The 15916-nt window shown below is 34.4% G+C and overlaps 1 protein-coding gene across 4 annotated transcripts in view; it reads left to right on the forward strand.

Moving 5' to 3' along the window:
- Positions 1 to 15916, forward strand: part of UNC13B (unc-13 homolog B) — a 167043-nt gene that overhangs the window by 26371 nt on the left and 124756 nt on the right. For all 4 annotated transcript variants that reach the window (XM_045515180.2, XM_045515181.2, XM_045515182.2 and 1 more), the window contains exons 6-7: positions 4642 to 4715; positions 12556 to 12613. In XM_045515180.2, coding sequence (XP_045371136.1) covers positions 4642 to 4715; positions 12556 to 12613 — 132 coding nt within the window. The remainder of the gene's footprint in view (positions 1 to 4641; positions 4716 to 12555; positions 12614 to 15916) is intronic.

Raw genomic sequence — 15916 nt, forward strand, 5'->3', positions numbered from 1 at the left:
ATTGATTGACATGTAGGTTGTTTGCAGTTATTTTGATATACTGCTGTAATGAACAGCTTTGTATAAGTCTAGGATAAATTCCTTAAAGTAGAATTTAACGAATAGGTCAAAAAGTATGTGCATTTTTACCTTTCATAGTACTGCCAAGTTGCTTGTTTAAAAAAAAATGTTGTCCCAGTTTATATTCCTACTGGCTATGTCTCAGGTGTCTTTTCTGCACATTTTTGCCAACGTTTGGTAATTTCCCAATTTTTAATTGTTTTCTGTCTAGTTTGTTTAAATGGTATCTTGTTTTAGTTACTTAAACTTTATTCAGTTTTAATTTTGACTGTTTACATTACTGATACTAACATGTACTGTTGTTATTGCTGCTATTTTATGATTTCAACCGATTTATTTTTTGTATCTTATGTTGCTTAAGCAAAAATGGCAAGATTTTTCCAATAAGCTCAGAAATAACTAACCTTAGAACAATTACTACTTCAGAAAAATAGAAAGGAAAACTTTCTTGTGTGTCTGTAGGCCAAGTTGCAGGTGAAAAGAAAAGCAATTGACGTTCTTGTTTATGGCTTAGTTGCTTGTATTATTCTTAGTGCTTTGCTCTTAGCTGTATTAGTCTGGGATGGAGTTTCTGTCTTGTTGAATTAGGGATGGTGGTGGGAGTGGATCTTGGTTCAAATACAATAGAAATTGGCAGTTCTTAAATTTTATTTTCTTGAATATGTTTCTTCATTTGCTGTGTGCCTTTAGGACCATTTCCAGAGATCTTAAATGGTATTTTTTGTTTAGTATATACAATTTCTCTAGGAAATAAATCTGTGGAGCTCCTCACACTGTCATGCCAGAAGTCCATCAGTCCATCCCTGATTGTATGTTAAACAAACATTCCTCTTTTTCAAAACTGCATCACCTATACTGTGTTATAGGGAGAAGTATACATTTCTGTCCAGATTTTAAGTTTCGTGAGGGCACTTGTGTAGGTTATTTTGGTATCTCTAGTGTTTGCTTGGCACATAATAGATGCCTAATAACCTTTTTTTTTTTTAATAAACGTTAAGACAGAATCTCAGATACGTGTCTTTGCAAGTTAATGTGACTATGCTAATAAGCTTTTGTCTCTATGATAACCGTGTTTGGGATATAGTTTTAAAAAACTTAAAGGGTCCTTCTAAAGGAAGACTTTTAGCTTGCAGCATGTCCTGTTTTGGGAAAGGAATTTTCCTTTGAATAATTCAGAAACTGTGAAATACTCTATTAAATTTTATACCATCTTTTAAAAATAGTAACTTTTAATTTTAAAAATTATGTTGTAAGTTCAGAAAATACAGATGTGCAAAAGGACATAAAGATTACTTACAGTCTTGTCAACTAGAGATATTTTTTACACACTGATATTTCTTTAAGTTTTTTAATACACATACATAGTTTTTCCTATAAAATAGTACTGTATATATTACATTTTAACCTGCTTTATTTACTAATTACTCAGTCATAATATAAATGCTATATAAATTTTGAATATTTACAGTGGTTGATTTTATTTTGTTGTATGAATGCACAATAATAATAAAAACATTTGTTAGCCAATTATAATGTGGCAGTGGGTGTGTCACTGAACATTTACATATGTTATCTTATTTAATCCTCACTTCAATCCTTTGAGGTAGACTCAACTATTACTTCCATTTTTAGAGATGAGGAAATGGAGGCACAGAGTATTTCTTTTACACAAGGTCATTTAACTAGTAAATGGTAAAGCCATTGAAACTTGCATGATTTGGCTCCAGGGCCTGGGCTTTTAATTGAAACTATAGTATGTTTACCCATTCCTCTTGTTAGATATTTTGTTTGTTCAAAAATTCGTACTATTATAAACAGTACTGCGATAAACATCCTTGTAGCTCTATATTGAGGGATGAGGTGGTAATACATGCACAATGGTTTAAAAAGTTATCCAGTGAAAATTATGTCTCCTCACAAATCAGTTATCCTCCTTATAGGCTACCACAATTAATACTTTCTTGTGTTATCTTTCCAGAGTCAGTCTCTGAATCTGTAAGCATATATATAAACCCCCTACCCACTGTAAAATACAAATAGAAGCATATTCTAACATATGTGTTGTCCCTTGCTGTTTTCCACTTAACAGTGACTCTTGGTGAATTATTCTACATCAGAACACATAGACCTGCAGAACAGCAGCTCTTCCTCCTTTCTCACTTCTTTTTAACAAGTGCAGAGTGCACCATTTAATGGATGAGGAAGTGCTATACAAATTAGTAAATTACTTGAACGTTTTATTATGAGACTGAACTATTGCCACCGATTTCTGAGGAGTGGTTTAAGGGGAAGGAGGTGAAGTTTTGGACAGGAGGGACAAAGGAGAAAGGGCTGTCTTTGATTCCTTACATGTGGACTACTATTATAAGTTGTGTCTGTTTAAATATCCCCAAAGTTGATCTGATCCGTATTTTGTCTCAGTGTTTCTCTGTTGTGCTGGATATATGGATATATTTGATGTTTTTAAAACATGTTTTATTTTTTGGGGAAGTTGTTATAGTCTATCTTAAATATACAGAAATGAGGCTATGTATACCATTATTTTTTTCCTCTACTTTTTTATTGTGATAAAATACATATAACATGAAATTAAGTGTCCTAACCATTTTAAGTGTACAGTTCAGTTGTATGAATACATGTATAGTGTTGTGCAACCATCACCACTATTCATATCCATAACTCTTTTCATCTTGTAAACAAAACTGAAACACTATACCCATTAGACAATAACTCCCCATTCCGTCTCCCCCTAGCCCCTGGCAGCCACCTTCCTATTTTCTATGTCTGATTTTGACTACTCTAAGTACCTCATATGAGTAGAATCATACAGTATTTGTCTTTTTGTGACTGGCTTATTTTACTTAGCATAATGTCCTCAAGGTTCATCCATGTGTAGGATATGTCAGAATTTCCTTCCTTTTTAAGACTGAATAATATTCCCTTGTATGTATATACCACATTTTGCCTATACATTCATTATTAATGGATGCTTGAATTGCTTTTACATTTCAGCTATTGTGGGTAATGCTGTTATGAACATGAGTATGCAAATCTTTCTCTCTCTTTTTGGTAAATATTTCTTTGAGATTCTGCTTTCAGTTCTTTTGGGTATATACCCAGAAGTGGAATTGCTGGATCATATGGTAATTCTGTTTTTAATTTTTTGAAGAATTGCCATACTGTTCATCATAGTGGCTGTACTATTTTACACTCCCACCAATACTGTACAAGGGTTCCAATTTCTCCATATCCTCGCTAACGTGTTTTTTTTTCTTTTTTTTTTCTGACATCAGCTATCCTAATGGATGTGAAGTGATTTCTTATTGTAGTTTTGACTTGTATTTCCCTAATGATTAGTGATGTTGAACATCTGTTTATGTGCTTATTGGCCATTTGTTATCATTTTTGGAGAAATGTCTGTCAAGTCCATTGCCCATTTTTGGATTGGGTTTTTGTTGTTGAGTTTTAGGAATTTTCTATATATTCTCAGAATTAATTCCTTATCAGATCTATTATTTGCAAATATTTTCTCCCATTCTGTGGGTTACTTTTTTGTTTTGTTGATAATGCCTTTTGATGAAGAAATTTTTAAAATTTTAAGGAAGTCTAATTTGTCTTTTTTGTTGTTGCCTGTGCCTTTGATGTCCTATCTAAGTAAGAAATCATTGCTAAATCCAGTGTTACACAATTTTGGCCCTGTGTTTTTTTCCTGTTTTCTAGTTTTGGTCTTAAACATTTATGTTTTGATCCATTTTTGAGTTAATTTTTCTATATGGTGTTAGATAAAGGTCCACTTTCAGTTTTTGCTTGTGGATATCCAGTTTTCCCAGCATCGTTTTTGAAAAAGCTGTCTTCCTTATTGAATGTTCTTAATATCCTTGAAAAAAATAATTTGATTCTATATGTGAGGGTTTATTTCTGGGCCCTCTATTCTGTTTCATTGGTCTACATGTCTGTCTTTATGTCAGTACAATACAGGTTTGATTACTGTAGCTTTATAATAGGTTTTGAAATAAGGAAGCATGAGTCCTCTAACTATATTCTTCCTTTTCAAGATTGTTTTTGCTCTTTGGATCCATATAAGATTGCATATGAAGTTTAGGTTGGGGTTTTCCATTTTTGCAAAAACATCATTGGAATTTGTTGTTGTTTTTTGTTGTTTATTTTGGTTTTGTTTTTTGGGGGGAGATCACTAGGTTTATTTATTTATTTACTTTTAGAGGCTGTACTGAGGATTGAACCCAGGACTCTGTGCACGCTGAGCATGCAGTCTACCACTTGAGCTATACCCTTCCCCCAACATCACTGGAATTTTAAAAGCTACTGCACTGAATCTGTAGATGACTTTGGATAGTATTGACATCTTAACAATATTCAGTCTTCTGATCCAATGGGAATAATAGTGTATTATTGTGGTTTTTGTAAAGATTCAAGATAATGTTCATGGCAAGAACCAAGCCACTGGAAAAGTCAGCCCATTGCCACCACCCTTCTAACTTTGATCATTTGATTGAATAAAGTGTTATCAGCCCATGATTAAATTATTAATCTGATAATGTGGTTTCTTCTTTTTTGTGGTAGATATCCCAGAGGAGGAAGCCAGATATTGGACCTATAAATTGGAGCAAATCAATGCCTTGGGAGCTGACAATGAGGTAGGAACTGTTTTTTTACGATACAAAAAGATGGGGAAAGTCTCTTTATGGGACACTTTATAGTTTGTCAAGGGAGTGAACCAGGAGCATATTGAAGAATGAAAGGCTTCAAACTGCATTAAAGGAAAAAAGCAGCTAGAGGATTGCCTATTATTTGAAGGATCTATCCGCTTTTCTCTTTCTTCCCATTGTCCCCCAGAGGTGGCTGAATTAGCACTAGTCTGGCTCTCAACTGTTAGGGAGGGAGCTTATACTAGGAGCTCTGTCCTCTTGTTACACAGATGAGCAGAAGGCTTTTTTTCTGCTTGTCTCCAGATTTTTGGGTATATATTCTTATTTGTGTGCTCTTATTAGGAGTGTTTAGACTATTACATTGCTTGGTCCTGCTGTCCTGACTTAACTCCAGAGATAAGTCTGGTGCACAAAAGAGAACGGTCAACTCAGTCTGGACCTTAAGGAATAGGGAATTTTTTTGGTAGTGGTGGTGGAGGGAAAAGATAAGTTTTTTACTTTTCAACAAGTTGGGCTATTAGAAAATTGGTCTGATTTATAAGGTAGAATTTGGAGTGCCAGGGGATACTTCGGCAGAAATGCCTGGTAACCAAGTTTATGAGAGAATCTGAAGCTCAGGATTGGATGGGGTGAGGACCTACAGGCATAGAGTTTGGATTCATCAACATATTGGTAGCCAGTGAAGTCATAGGAATGGAAGAGCTCACTCAGGTAGAATACGTAGAAAGAGTATTGAAGAACAGGGACGAAACCTTAGGAAACATCAAAGATAGAATCCTGAGAAACAAAAGACTGAGAAAGAGCTGCCAGAAAGAGAAAGAAGGAAAACCAGAAAAAGAGTTGTGGAACAAAGGAAAAAAGTTTAAGGCAGAGTTTCTTCATAGGGTCAAACGTTTCTGAGAACAAAGAAAATGAGTAATGAAGTGGAGCCATTGGATTTGGCAGTGAATGACCAATATCCGCAGGTTAGTACAGGAAGCCAGAATCCAGTGATTTGATGAGCATACGTTTCCTAGGGCTGCCATAACAAAGTACCACATACTTGGTGGCTTACGATAAAAGAAATTTATTCTCTCACAGTTCTGGTGGCTAGGATTCTGCCATCAGGTGTTGGCAGGATCAGTTCCTTGGGGAGGCTCTGAGGGAGAAACAGTCCCATGCCTTTCTGCTACCTTCTGGTGGTTCCCAGCAGTCCTTGCCATTCCTTGGATTGTAGACACATTATTTCAGTCTCTGCCTCTACTATCACATGCCTCCCTGTTTCTGTGTGTGTCCTCACAATATGTTCTCCTCTCTTTTTGTGTCTGTGCCCAAATTTCCGTTCATTTTGTAGGACACCAGTCTGGGTTAACTCAATTACAGAACTCCTGTTTCCAAATAAGGTCACATTCATAGGTACTGGGGATTAGCACTTCAATGTATCTTTTTAAGGGACACAATTAAACCCACAGTGAGTTAACTTGAAGGTGAAGTAGTGGAATTTGGGATAAGTGCAAACTACTCTTTCCAGAAGTTTCCCTCACTGCTTCTGAGTCCTTAGTAGACTTCCTATTATTAAAGCTGCATAACTCTTCTCATGTCCAAGCTAACATCCCAACTTTTCTTTGTTGAAAGCTCCAGTCTGTCTTCTCCCCTTGATAAATGCCACAATCCACTCTATCCTTGCATTCATTTTACCTTTTGTGTTTTTGTCTTCCCAAAGCCTGACTGTGTAGTGATATACAGCTTTCCAAACTCTTATCTTCCTTGTTTTCCTAGTAAAGAGATGCATTGTACTTTTTATTTTACAGGCTTTACTTCATGTAGAATCAGATGAAAGGATTAAAATAATAATAAAAAAACCCCCAAATATAACTTATACAAACTTGCAGAATTTTACAAGTTCTAAAAATGGTAGTTTTTGGTCTTTGGCTCTCAACTCCCTCTGAGAATTTTGCTTTCTCTTTCTGTTCTTGGGTATGCAGCTCACTGAGTTTATTTCCTTCATCCCTTCCTATACCTCCCTGTTTTTTTTTAGAACAGTTTTATTGAGATATAGTTTACATATCATACAGTTCACACATTAAAAGTGTACAATTTAGTGACTTTTACTATATTCAGAGTTGTACATTCATCATAATTAATTTTAGGGCATTTTCATTACCACATAAAGAAACCCTAATCCCCTCGTCCTCCTCAGTCCTATACACATTGACTTCTAGAAATTTTTGTAAATTCATACAATATATGGTCCTTTGTGGCTGTCTTCTTTAACATAACATATTTTTCAGAGTTTCTTTTTTTTTTTTAACATTTTTTACTGATTTATAATCATTTTACAATGTTGTGTCAAATTCCAGTGTTCAGCAATTTTTCAGTCATTCATGGACATATACACACTCATTGTCACATTTTTTTCTCTGTGAGTCAGAGTTTCTTGTATGTTGTAGCATTTATCAGTGCTGTATTCTCTTTTATTCCCAAGTAGTATTCTATTGTGTGGTTATACCATATATTATTTACCCATTTGTCAGTTGATAAACAGTTGGGTTGTTTCCACTTTTTGGCTGTTAACGGATAATGCTGCTATAAACATTCGTATGCAAGTTTTTGTTTGGATATATATTTTCAATTCTCTTGGATATATACCTGGGAATGAAATTGCCAGAAAAAAATGGTAAGTATGTTTAGTGATTTTAGAAACTGCCAGATTGCTTTACAAAGTAGCTATACCATCCCCATTCCTACCAGAAGTATGTAAAGGTTCCAATTTCTCCATATCACTGCCAACACTTATCTGTCTTTTTGATTACAGCTCTCTCAGTGGGTGGTGAAGTGGTATCTCATTGTGATTGCCATTTTGTTTAAAAACTTTATTATTGAAAGTTTTGAACATGAAAAACGTATAGAATTACCTACAGAATTACTCTTCCCTCTTTTTGCTGGAGTATTTTAAAACCAATGCCAGACATCACCTTGTCTCACCCATGAATACATAAATACGTCAGTATACATCTTTAACAGATAATGCCTTCAAAAAATACCCAGTGTCTTTAACATATGGCATTTAAGAATAATTTCTTACTGTCATCTAATACCTAGTCTGAGTTAAGATTTCCTTTATTATCTCAAAGATGTCTTTTCACAGTTGATTTGTTCAATTCAGGATCTAAACAAGTTGTACATATTTTGTTATTATGTCTTTTAAACTATTTTTATTCTATAACTGTTTCCTCTTCCCTCATTTGTTTTGTAGAATTCTGCACATTCTGGATTTGGCTGATGATATCCTCAGGATTTTATTTACCATATTCCTTTATCCCTCTTTTTTTTTTTTTTTTTTTTGAGTAAAAGTAGATTTATTCAGAGAGATGCACACTCCATAGATCAAATGTAGGCCATCTCAGAAGGCCAGAGAGGCCATAAGGCATGGTGGTCATGGTGGGGTGGGGTGAGGTGGTTAAAGTAAAACTAGATACACACTCCATAGGGTGCGGGCCATCTTGGAAGATGAGGGAGTGAGCTTCTTATTTTTTTCGACTGAAAATTACATCTAGTATTTTGAGAGTTAGATTGAGATTTGGATTGAAGTTCTTTTTTTTCTTTTTTGGTAGGCAGATGATATCTTATTTCACTTTTAATGATGTTAAAATTAGACTGGATTCAACTTGGTGTTAGCCTATTTCATCCATTATAAAGTTTAAGCAGGAAATAATCACTATTAGGGTAGCACAATGATGATTTTTTAATTATACCATCCCTTCAACATTTGTTAGCTATGATTTGTCTATAAAATAGAACTTTCTCTCACTAGCTGTTTGGTTCACTTGAAATAAAGTCTGTACAAGAAAGAATTCTCTATAAATTTTCAAAATAGTGAGCTGTTGTGAAAGCAACTTATCAAGGACCAATGCATTGGTTTTTTTGTTTATTTTTTTAGTGGCATATCATTTTCAATTTATGGATTTTGATATATTTGTGTTAAAATCCATTGTAGTCATTACTCTTTTTGATACTAAGCTTGTCTTATCTTTGGTTAGTGGGAACTTCTTCAAGTTAGCTCCTATGTCCTTTCTTTTTTCAATTTTTTATCATGAAAAAAATTTAAACAAACATAAAAGTAGAGGGAATAGTAAAAGGAAACCTGTACACTTATCTCCAGTGATTATTAACTCAGTGATTATCAAAATTTGGTCATACTTGCTGCAAAATCATTTTAAAAACACAATGCAGAAGCTTTATCCTATGGTATTTAACAGTTCTCATACTCAGCAGCTTCACGCTACCACCTGATAGAGTTGAAATGTATCGCCATTTATTACTTTTCTTACTCATGGAAAATTAGGTTTTCACTATTACAAATGCATGCTGTAGTGAACATCCCTGAGTCTGTTTCTTTGTGCTTGTGTATGAGAGATTCTCTGGGTATATACCTGGAAATAGAATTGCTTTGTTATGGGCTATGCTCTATGCAGCCTTATTAGATGTTGCTGAATTGCTTTCTAAAATAATGGTACCAATTTATATTCCAATTTTCCTACTTTTTTATATCATTACTGATACTTGATATTATCAGACTTAAAATTTTTGCTGGTCTAATGAGTTTAGGGCATTGTCATTAAAATTTGCATTTCTCTGTTTATTGGTGATACTCATTTAGTCATTGATTCTCCAAATAACTTATTGAGTACTGTGTACTTGGCACTGTTGTAGGTGCTTGATATGCATCAGAAATTAAAACAAAGATCCACGTCCTTGTGGATCAAATAGGAGGAGACAGACAATAAGCAGAAAACGTAATAAATGTAGTAAAGTGTTAGAAGGTGAGAAGTGCTATGGGGGAAAGCCTATTTTCTCCATGAAGGTTTTATTTCTTCTGTTAGATTTATTTCTAGTCATTGTGAATGAATGGTATATTTGAAAGTTACATTTTTAGTAGGTCATTGCTATTATAAGGCAGTGCTTTACTGCTCAATTTTTAGTATTGATCTTATTCACCAACTCTTACTAATTCTACTAGTTTAGAGATTCCATTGGGTTTTTTAGTTTTTACATCTTTGTGTTTGTTTGTTTGTTTTTAACGGAGGTTCGGGGGATGGAACCCAGGACCTCGCGCATGCTCTACCACTGAGCTATACCCCCACCCCCAGTTTTTGCATCTTTGAATAAGTATTTCTCTCTTTCCAATCCCTATGTCTTATTTTTTAAGTGAGATTTTTACATATATTTTTATTAACAGACTTCATTTTCTAGCACAGTTGTGAGTTTACAAAAATAATAAGCAGTTTGTACAGGTGGTTTCCATATCATGTCTTATCCACCTCCTTCCTCTAGTATCCTGTGTTATTAACATCCTACATTAGCATGGTACATTTATTATAATTAATGAACCAATATTGGTTATTATTAACTAAAAGTTAATATTTTATTATTTTATTTTTATTTATTATATTTATTTTATTCAGTAAAAAATAAAACTAAAAATTCTTAGTTTTTCCCAGATTTCCTTAGTTTTACCTAATACCTTTTTCGATTTCAGTATCCCATCCAGGACACTGTGTTACATTTAGCCTTCATGTCTCCCTAGGCTCCTTTTGGCTGTGATATTTTCTCAGACTTTCCTTGTTTTTGGTGACCTATTAAGAAATTCATTGTGTAAAACATCCCGTGTAATTTTTAATAATGAAAATGGGAAACGTTTTTCCTGACTGTAAAGGGAATGCCTCATAAGTTTTAAAGTATGATGTTTGCTATAGATTTTGATAGATACCCTTTATCAGATTAAGGAAATTCTATTTTCTTTCTGATTTGCTAAGAATTTTTGTTATGAAAAAGTAAGGGGTTTTATTAAGGCCTTTTCTGCATCCTAGATCACATAGTTTTTCTCTAATCTGTTTGTTGTGGTGAAATATGTGAATAAATTTTCAGACATTGAACTGTCCTTGTATGTAAAGCCCATTTGGTCATGATATATCAACATTTATAGCCAACATACATAGGTAGGCATACATATATGTACATATTCATATATAAATATTACAGTACTTATTTATGATGGATAAATATATGATTTGGCTTGGTACTCTATTTAGGATTTTTACATCTGTATTCATAAATGAGATTGGCCTGTAATTTTCCTTACTTGTACTATCTTTATTTTTTTGTACATGGATATTATAGATTTTTTTTCCTTAGCTCTCTTACTATTGTTAATTAGGCTCTAGATGGTCTTCAGCTTTCAACTTTAAGCCTAGAAGAGATTCCTTAAATATGTCTTCTGAAAATATCTACTCTCCTCTATTAAGTCTGAATTCTTCTACTTTCGTACTTAAACTTTATGATTTCTTCACTGTTAATGCCTATGTACTACCTATAAAAATCATCATTATTTATAACCAAATGCCTTTGTTGCTTTGCAGTGGGTTGCTTAACCTTCAAGAAGTTTGAACATTTATATTATTGACAGTTTTACTAATACTATTTTATTATTTAAATTGTGCTTGATTTTTGATCCTTGACTTAATGAAAGTAGTGATAGCAGTATCTACCTCTGATACTTGTGTTGTAGTTTATTGCTTGTAAAGTGTTTTACATATAAAAGTATATCTATATACTAAATGTGTTTCATATTTTGTATCCAACCACTTGAAATCCCCTTCACCATGAATACTCATGTGTAAGCCACTATCAACGTTCATCTGGGTAATTGCAATAATTAGTCTTATTTCCCCTCTTGTTCCTTACAGTTCTTCTCACACAGCAGCCAAAGTGTTTTTTAAAGTGTAATCAAGTCATATCCCTCTTGTGTATAAATAGGTTCCCGATAGACTGGAATATTACCTAAACTCCTTAGATCATTTACAGACTCTATTCCCTCAATGCCTGGAACAAAGTCTTGCACGTAATAGACAAGAAGTATCTGTTGAATGAATGACTCATTCAGTATTAGAGAAGCATGGTCTTGCCCAGATTCTCACAGCTTATTAATAAATGGCAGAGCCAGGATGAAAACTCAGATCATATTTTCAAGTTGCTGATAACAAAAACAAGTCATGTTTTTTCAGTCCTTCAGAGGGCTCTGAACCAAACTATTTTGTCTTCCAGATACTATGTCTCTGTGTTAATTTTTTTTTTAATTTTATGATAATTTTTAATAGATGTACTGGGGTTTGAACCTAGGCCCACCCCTCAGTGTTAATTTGTTTATACCTTTTTCTTTTTGTGTTGCCTTTCCAAATCCTGTCCACCTTCAAGACTTGAGCTTACTTCGGCTCACTTTTATAGAACTTTCTTTTGATGGCTTCAGTACTGTTTTTTTGGTGGTGATAGTCGTGGGTTGGGTTGGGCAGGTTAGAGTATAACTGGAAGGTAAATACCAGATGTTACATTACATGCCTAAATAAGTAATTTCTGGTGAGGTAAGAAGCATTATTTTTTTTAAAGGTGAAAAAACAGAATCTCAGAGAAATTTCATCCAAAAGGGGAAATGTATACATTATCCATAGAAAAATTCAAATGACCGACTTTCCTAAGTCCTCTAAGGCTTCTGAGGCTAAGCCTTGTACAGCTGCCTGGCAGAGCTGGAATGGTGCCCAGGTGCCCTTCGTCAGAACATCCTCTCCACTATCCTGCTTTTAGCCTGTCACACTGGGCCAATGCCATATCTGATAGTGTGGCCTGTATGTCAGGATCACACAGGAAAGTCAGCAGCAGGTGATCTGTTTCTGTTATGATAAAAAATTTGACTCCAGCCAAATGCTAAACCTTTTTACAGGTAGCTGTGATTTTTTCCCCCCTCTTTACTTGGGCCTCTTATTATGTGTTTTTTTTTTCTCCTTTCTGTTTCTAGTATTCTAGTCAAGAGGAAGGCCAGAGGAAACCATTGCCTACTGCTGCCGCCCAGTGTTGTAAGTGAGAACTTGTCTCTGAATTTCTTCTTAATCACAGCTTTCTGTCAGTTCTCCAAACTTGTCTTATTTTGAGCTGGGGAGGATGGAGATTTGGCGTGTATGAACAGAAGATACTCCATAAACACCTTATATAGCCCATACCTCCAATGGCTATCTGCCCTTTAGCTTTATGAAGAGGTCTTTCGGTTTTGTATGGCTGTAGGCGGGGCAATGGTGCTTATCTTTTTTCCGTTTGCCAGTTTTTTACCCTGGGGGAGTAATTTTCCTACTCTGTCCCTATTTATCTGTTATCATCCTTTAGGCTCAGTTTAAATGTTACCACCCATGGGAAATCTTCATGCTGTTTCCTCCTTTTCCCCCAAGTCTAGCTTAGGGCTTTCTTCTGTTTCTGTACTACTCTGTACATACATCCATTGTATAACCTATCATATCTTACAATCTGTGTGTATTTCTTTGACAAGAACACAAAGTTTTAAAAGATATGGGATCTTCCACTTCGTATTCCTAGCATCTGGCTCAATACCTGATATATAGTATAGTAAGCCTCAATAAAGTTGGATAAGTAGGGGGTATGGTATAGCTCAGTGGTAGAGTGTGTGCATAGGATGCATGAGATCCTGCATTACCTCCATTAAAAACAAACCAACAAACAAACCTAATTACCTCCCCCCAAACAAACAAAAAACCCCAAAACAACAACAACAAAAGTTTGATAAGAGATGAAGCTGAGTGAGAGAATTTGTCATTTCTCCTGAGATTAATTTATCCAGACCACACAGATTCTGTCTTGAAATGAGCTTGTGTTGTTGGTACATTGTTATCTTCTCAGTTTCTCTCAGAACAGCTTGAGGAGACACCAAAGGACTGACCTGGGATCAATTCTTTCACTTTATCAACCTGTGGGGGATGTGTGTGTGTTCTGTTTCTTTTGTGTTGCTTTAGTGTTTCTGAATCAAACACCAAACTCTTACTAACTTTGGGTTGAAAGTGGTGGTGATAGTGGTAGTAGTTATTATAGTAATGCTACTACTACTAAGAACCATAGCAGCTAACATTCTGAGGTCATATAGTATGTCAGATACTGCTGTAAGAACTAAAATGTACTAATCCTTATTTAATGTTCACAACAACCCTAAAACATAGGTTTTACTGTTGTCCTCATTTTTAAGGTGAGGAAACTGAGATGAAGACCACTGGCAGAGGTCAACATTTTTTCTTTATTTAAAGAAAACCCTATTTTTCATGAGATTTATTCCTTTTTTTTTTCTTTTTTTGCCATTTAGGAAGTAGGATTTATCAAACATTTAGGGTCAAAGGAGACCAGAAGAATCTGAATTGAAGACCAAGCTGTGAATAAGGTCTATAGGTCATTTTGAAAACTCATTGTGATGAGTTAATTTTGACGTTTTTAAACTTTTAAGTATTTTTCCAGGACTGCTAATGAGAAGTGAAATGGAATGACTGAGATTTCTCTTCCCATTCCTTCTGGGCCCATTTGATAAAATGCAGTTCAGGTGATTAGAGAGCAAATGTCTAGAGGGCAGGAAGAAATAAAAGGCTATAAATAAGCAGCAAGTTTATTAATTCTCCTACGTTTTTCGTATGTTTACTGGCTAATTAATTTTTCTGTGAATAGTCTGTTTCTATCTTTGACTACTCCCTAATATATTTTTATTTTGAAAAATTTTAAACTTACACAAAAGTTGAAAGAACAGTACAGTGGACACCCATGTACCCTTTACTAGATTTAGTGGTTAACATTTTGCCACATTGGCTCCTCTCCTTCCCCACTCTCCACTACTTCTGTCTCTATATACACATATGTAAAAATATGCAAAATATTTTTCTGAATCATTTGAACATAAGCTTCAGAATTCATGGCACATTAGCATGTGTCTCCTAAGAGTTGAAACAGTCTACATAACAAAATACCATTATCAGGATTAAAAAATTTAACATTGATGCAATAATACCTAATACACAGTCCATATTAAGAATTCCCCAGTTGTCCTCCAAGTATTTTTATAGTTTCCTACCACCACTGTATAATCTCATCAAGAAGCACACATGTTATTTGGTTGTCCTTACTTTTTAATCTCCTTTAATAAAAAAAAAAAAACTTGCCTTTTTAGTCATTTATGACACTGTTTTTTCCCCCAATTAGAAAAATATTTTATTCTAATTATAATGTCTAGTTCAGATGGCAGTTTACATTAGTATGGGTTTCTAGAAATTTATCCCGAACAATCAGGAAGCAGACAAGGATTTGTGTATAATGATGTTCATTGCAAAATTATTTAAATAGCAAAATTTGAAAATGACTTTAATAGTTAAAAAATAGTAAATGATAATAGCTGTAAGATTTGAATTTATGCCTTGACTAATGTATTAGGGAAATCTTCATGAAACTAAATTAAAAATGTATAAAACTTCTTCTCTGTACATGTGTGTATGTGTATATACATATATACATACATAATTTAGGACTTATTGCTATCCGCCCCAAATTGTATACCCCTAAAATTCATACGTTGAAGCCTTGGCCCCCAATATGACTATATTTGGAGATAGGGCCTGTAAGGAGATGATAAAGTTTAAATAAAATTATAAGAATGAGGCCCTACTCTGATAGGGTTGATATCCTTGTAAGAAGAGAAGAGACAACAGAGCTCTCTGTGTGAGGACACAGCAAGAAGGTGGCCATCTGCAAGTCAGGAAGAGAACCTTCATCAGGAACCAAATCAGCCAGCACCTTGATCTTAGAATCCCTAGCCTCTAAACCTGTGGGATATGTGAAATAAAGTTCATATATTCAAGACAAAAAAAAATTTAAACATAAGAAAATTTTCTCTGCCTTTTGGCCTCCTCTCTCCCCTCACTGTGCATTATGTATTTGCATTATCATTGACCAAACCTCCCCCATCAACAGAAATATCTGCTCAACTGTAAAGAGCAACATTCTCCAAGCATCAACAAGACAACTCCTTAAAAGCTAACATTCCTTCCTGATCTTGTAGGGGGTCACATGACCTACCAGGCGATTAGATCTAGACTATGTAAACTGTCAATAATACATTCATTTGATGTACAGCCCTCTGGCCCAAAAAACTTATATAACTGTGCCTTGATTTCTAACCAGCGGAACAGTTCTCAGAGCTTTCTAAGATGCTTTCTGGGTTATAATCCTCAAATTTGGCTCAAATTAAATTTTCCATTTCTTTCTTAGATTGACTGATTAATTTTTTGTTGACAGATACGAATTTCTATTGTTTAAACCATCCATTCTATGGTATTTTGTTA

This window comes from Camelus bactrianus, chromosome 4 (genome assembly GCF_048773025.1).
Source record: "Camelus bactrianus isolate YW-2024 breed Bactrian camel chromosome 4, ASM4877302v1, whole genome shotgun sequence".
NCBI classification, from domain to species: Eukaryota; Metazoa; Chordata; class Mammalia; order Artiodactyla; family Camelidae; genus Camelus; species Camelus bactrianus.